Source organism: Formica exsecta, unplaced genomic scaffold (genome assembly GCF_003651465.1).
Source record: "Formica exsecta isolate Colony F162 unplaced genomic scaffold, ASM365146v1 scaffold90, whole genome shotgun sequence".
Taxonomy (NCBI): Eukaryota; Metazoa; Arthropoda; class Insecta; order Hymenoptera; family Formicidae; genus Formica; species Formica exsecta.
In genome coordinates, this window is record NW_021853667.1 from 631,548 (window position 1) to 637,353 (window position 5,806).

The window sequence follows — 5,806 nt, forward strand, 5'->3', positions numbered from 1 at the left end:
CGTGGTCAGTGAGAGTGAGATGAGAGGGTTAGCACGAGTATCTCGTGCCTGATTTATTACAAGTGCACGTACAGCCGGACAATGGACTAATGAGCGGTTATTGTCTCGCTGGTATGAGCCATGCTTTCACCACAAGTCATTACCGGCGCGACGCGGTCACGTGATCGATTGATTCCTAATCTCGCCGGCGCGGCGCGCGACGCGGTCACGTGATTGGAATTCGAATTTGCCGCCGATTCAGTTTTTGCCGCGATCTTTACCAGTGAAGGTGCCTTGACTGTCGCGGGTCGGAGGAGGAGAGGAAAAGTATCGGTCACAAGGTAAATTTATAAAATTTATTCGTGTTCATAATGAGTAATCGATGTTATAATTAGCGTTGAATGTTATCCGCCGTATCTTGTCACGTATTCGCGTTTAAATCGCGATTCTTGCGTCGGACGAGATAGATCGGTTAGGCAGCCATTTTTAGAAAAAGACAAACGATTAAGATATTGCTCGTTATCTTGAATTTATCCGTTGCTATATTTAATTAAATCGGAAAAATAATGGCTACGAGATTTTTTCGTGATAATATAGCTTATCCTTCGTGTCGCTGGGATAGATTACGTATTCAAATAGGAGGGATCTGGAAAATTGATAACGCGTAATAATGGGATAGTCCTTATTTGTAATTACCGTGTAAGAATTTTTTATTACACAATTGTTATTTACATTTATTACTAATTAGTTGAACATAATTATACATGAATATATTTCGAGACATTTATCATTTATTATATATATAGTAATCACTTTTATGATACTCTCATTACGTAACAATCTTTGCAAAATTTTAGGAATTTTATATAATTTTTTTTGTACCATTCGTTTTTACCGCTAGAGTCATCTAGCGATAAAAATGTATATTACCGGCGTATTTAATTTAAATTTTCAGTTAGTATTATACATTTTTATCGCCAGATGGCCTTAGTTGGCCGTATGATGGTTTACAAAAGGTGTCTCAAATATCAAATGCCCCTTCAATTATTCATTCACTCGTACACACACGCAGATGATCACGATTCTAGTTTTCTCAAGAAAGTTAAATTTTGTAAAAATATTTTATCTCATTAATACATATTGAACAAAAATTCATAGAAAATCATTTTGATATACTATAAATTACATGTTTTTAATCCGATTTTCAATTCACGCTAATATTCTCGATCTTTAATCTTAAAAATCAAAATTTGCCACATCGTAATCCGTAAAGCCGTATTCTGTTTTCTGGATTATTCTAAGCAATTCCTTTGCTTGATCTCTCTCTCGTTTCTCCACAAAAATCTTATCTATCTTGATTAAATTCGGAATCATCATCAAAACAATACGTCTGTATTTTTTTCCCTCTTCATCTTCTCGAATTTTTCGTAAAAAGGGATTCTCTAGAATAATAAGCGTTTGTAGGCATCGTAAACAGCTTAGCTTCGCCAATTCTGAAATATTCGAGATCTTGTTATCGCGCAGATTTATGTAATTTAATTGCAGACATTGATTAGAGAAACCGTCCAGATTCGCGAGCTGGTTGCTTCGCAAGTGTAGTACCATCAAGTTCGGGAGTTCTCTAAGAGTTTCGATCTTTTCGATCTGATTCTTGGCCAGGAAAAGATGTGTCAGTGTGGGACAATGTATCTCTTTAAGGAGTAAAAAAATTAAATGTTCTGATGTTGAATCTGAGACGTTGAATGTCTTTGCAAGTCCGAAATTCTTTTTATTCTACTGAATTCTTAATTTTAGGAAATAGATTTTTAACATTCTTTTTTAATCCGTCTTACTTGCCGTAGTAGTTAGCGCATTGCCGCGTAATTCCAAGGTTAATAAGTTCGAAAGTATCTTATCTTTATCAAAGTCGATGGTGCTGATAAGATTGTTCTTTAGCTCCAGAACCTTGAGTAGTTTATGTGAAATGACAGATGTACCAGCATATGTCAGTCTGTTCTCGTTCATGGTGAGCGTCTGCATTTTTGAAATTATCTTACAATTAGTAGCTTAAATCTGTCCCTTCGTAAGATGCTTGGTAAAGTTTACGAAGATGAGGTCACCTGTAGATATTTCATCGGCCTTAATTCCGCGCTAATCAACTGGTTTTTATCCGCCAGTAACTCGAATAGATCCATACATTCGAGTACTCGCAATGCCTCTGATGTCAATCTGTTCCCCGATACATTCACGCGACGAACATACATGAAGGACCTAGGTATCACGCTCACATGCGTCAGATTTTTATTCGAAACGTCCAGACCTTTATAAAGGGGGAAATGTTCCATAGTATGCAAACATTGCCTGGCTTCGATTTCCGTCAGGGCGAGTGGTGTGTAAATCTCGCTTGCTCTCTCTTCCTCTTCCTCCATTTGTTTGCACGCATTAAAGAGCGAGATAGCTGAGAACGCATGTACGCGAATTCATATTATTTGTGACGATATCGTATGTAAAATTGTAGTGTTCGCGCTATTGCATAACTAAATATCAAAGACTATATGTGAAATGGCAAAATATTAATTGATGATTATCCCAATAACTATGATATTTCGTTTACAAGTATAAAATTTTGCAATAGTTATAAAAGCTTATTAAAGCTAATTTATAATAATATATATTAATGTAAGAAATACTTGCATTTTTTATCGTCGTTGAGCAAAAGAGCTGGTATCGCAAAATCTAGCCTTTCTTAAGTACAATTCGATGACATGTATCGATATGTATCGATTTCATTTCCAATATGCATAATTACAAGTATCAATTTGTGATTTTTAATACATTTATAGTTTGACTTAATTGAGTAAATTTGTTTATAATATAGACAATAAAACTGAATAAAATATTATTTAAAGGAAATAATTGTTCGATATATAATACGGGAATATTATATTAAAAAAATGATTATAAATATTGTATAATTTACGTTTGGGAATACAAGTATATCAGAGGAAAAAAGAATCGAGTTATTAATGCAGCTCTTTTTGCAAAGCATCGATCATGTTCCGTCTTGCAATTTTAAAAGAGGTAAAAATGCGATTTTAGAAATATTAAGAAAAAGTTTATTAGAATTTTATGCAACAGATAAACACATGTAACTCTTTTAGAACAGAAAAAAGCCTGCTATAGATCCAAGATTGATTAAAATCGAACAAATAATTGCATTTGCACATTACGCCATTTTTACGTCGCAAATAAAATACACAAAAAATATAAGCATATATATATATATATTATATATAAATCACAAATATTGTAATCGAGAAAACAAAGATATCTCTCGTCGATGTCTTGTCTCTAACGAGTCCTCACGCATCTAGATTCCTGCCACTGAACCCGTTGAGTGTCCTCCGCGATCCGTCGCTTCCGGTGCATGATTTCGCGAAGTTTTTTCAATAAGATAAAGTTGTCCCTGAGAATACGCGCCTGGCGTTCTCGCTCCAATTGCAATCTTTTCGCGTTGAACGAGACGTGAGGTCTGTCCTCCGGAGGTTTCATGTCTACGGTCGGTTTGGCTGTCTTTACCTACGAAAATGATAATATATACATATAATCGTAAAATCTGACAACGTTCTAGAAGGTAAACGTGTGACTAGTTTGGAGAAAAAAATAATATTTAATTCATGTATACATTATATATGAATTAAATATAATTATTTTTAAAATCTCTTTATCTTTCTCAGATATAATAAATATAGCACAGAATTATAAACATATTAATGATATTAATGATATTTAGCTATTATTAAATATTATTCTGCAATTGCATTTGATTGTCCCTACGACAATATCTGAGCTTTTATCGCATTCTCGAAGATTCCGAGAGTGCAATGAAAGCGACATTGATCGATGAAATATTGAGCAGATTCCATTAAAGAGGGAAAGATTTAAATTTAAAATTCACATGAGTACTCACTCTAGAACGATGACGCTCATACGCTCTACGTTGCCAGGAAGGCTCGTCTTCGCATAGTGTTCTTCCCCGGCTCGACATCCTTGCATATTTGATCGCGCGAGGATGTTTACAGTGTATAGCGCGAGTTTCCAAGTTTCTCTGGCAACGGAAACGTGATGATATTGATCTCCGTCGCATTTCGACGCGCGGAAACACGCAGAAACACGCGCACTTTATTGAGAGTCGAGCATATTATTAATCTAACTAAGAATTTCCGGATAATTATACAACCGTTTTTTTTTTTTAGATTTATAGGATTAAAAAAATCATTTTTATGTAAGGATAATTTTCATCATATAAGTAAATATTAATATATACATGTATGTCAAATATAAGATAAAATTGAGATCACGTAATTAATTAAATTTTTTTTATCTATATTCTGTAACTGTGATTACAAAATTTCAACACCTATTTAATTAGAATTTCTGAATTGATTGCTAAATTGAGATCGCAATTTCATAGATTTGATGTCACAAAATCCTAGAACGTAGATTTTCGTGAGTGAGATTGTAAATTAAAGAGATAAGATAAAAGATTTTGGCATTACTCGTACACACACATAGACACATATGTATTTATGTAGAAATGAGAGCGAAGAGCTAATCTCTCGAGACGATATAGGAAAACGGATCAGCGACGAACCATGTTTTTCTTTATCCTTCTCGCTCGAGCAGCATTTTACGCAGTCAACTGCGTGTCATACCCGTCCGTGTGCATCACACGTGTATTTTCTCCCTTCGTGTCGGGAGGTTGCGATTGGCGAAACCGCTGGACCAATGATGCACGACGGAAGGCGGAGATTTGCTCTCCTCGATCGAGACACGCACGTGAAATTCCTTTCACCACGCTTAATTATTCATGCGAATGATACATGTAAAACGACGCGCACGATTTCGAAAGAGACTCGCTATCGAAAAAATTCAAGATTTTTTAAGAAACACATTAAATCTTTTTCAGGCATTAAAAAATGTGCGTTCGGTAAATGTGTTAGTTGGTTGAAAAGGAAGATACAACTTTGTTAAGACGGAAAAATAGAAAGTAGAAGAGAGAATGGCGGTCACTATTGCGGCAAACAGAGCAATAAAACCAAATAAAACACAAAGCATCTATAGAACTAAGGTTTACCATTTTTAAATTGCGCTACGTAAAATATTGCGTCATAAAAGAAAAAAAAACCCTGCGAAGGTTAGCCGCTACTAAGAAAGTTTATCCTACCTACGGAAGTTAACAATATTTTTTGAGTCTTGAACACATCTTGTATATCTTTAGTAAGATATATTTTATTGTCTTATTATAACTCTGTTGTGTGTTTTTAAAAACTGGGAACGCATCCTTCTGCCAGTCGAAGAGTTTGCTTCCAAGAAACCAATGCAATAAAAAATGACGGTTCTTCTTCGTGGTTACAAATTACTTAGATTCTTAGTTTTCGTGTGATGTATTTATTTATTGCTCTTACGAACTTTCACAAAAAAAAAAGTGAAAACTCTCTGTATATAAATAGGAAATAAAACAAAGAATAATTAATAATAATTAATAATATAAATGTATTTTTATCTATTAATGTTTCTCTCTTGAGGGAACAATATAACATTAATCGCATCAAGCAACATATTTCGATCTCGTGAAAAACGGTCCAAATGCTACTTTCGCGCGATAATCACGATTCTCTACAAACGACAGAAGGAAGATGCGGGTGTCGTGCCCGCAAGGCAGCAGCCGAAAGATGCATCAACAGGCGTTGACCGCATGCGGTGTAAATTCGCCTTCAAGGGAGCTCGGGTTACCCCCGAAACCCCTGACGGGGGGTCCGGTACACCGGCTTCTCCTTCCTCTTTT

The 5,806-nt window shown here is 35.2% G+C and overlaps 1 protein-coding gene across 1 annotated transcript; it reads right to left on the reverse strand.

Moving 5' to 3' along the window:
- Positions 1–1,215: 1,215 nt before the first annotated feature.
- LOC115244990 (leucine-rich repeat-containing protein 23-like) lies at positions 1,216–2,387 on the reverse strand. Its single transcript, XM_029823035.1, has 3 exons — positions 2,079–2,387; positions 1,812–1,992; positions 1,216–1,670 (listed from the first exon to the last, which is right to left on the reverse strand). Exons 1-3 carry the CDS (start codon positions 2,385–2,387, stop codon positions 1,216–1,218), a joined length of 945 nt encoding a protein of 314 aa, XP_029678895.1.
- Positions 2,388–5,806: the final 3,419 nt, after the last annotated feature.

Excerpts from the sequence above, each read along its gene's own strand:
- LOC115244990 (XM_029823035.1), bottom strand. The coding sequence starts at position 2,387 with ATGGAGGAAGAGGAAGAGAGAGCAAGCGAGATTTACACACCACTCGCC. Across the intron at positions 1,993-2,078 it reads GGCCGATGAAATATCTACAG|ACGCTCACCATGAACGAGAA; the intron begins GTGACCTCATCT and ends TCAAAAATGCAG. Across the intron at positions 1,671-1,811 it reads TGCGCTAACTACTACGGCAA|AGATACATTGTCCCACACTG; the intron begins GTAAGACGGATT and ends TACTCCTTAAAG.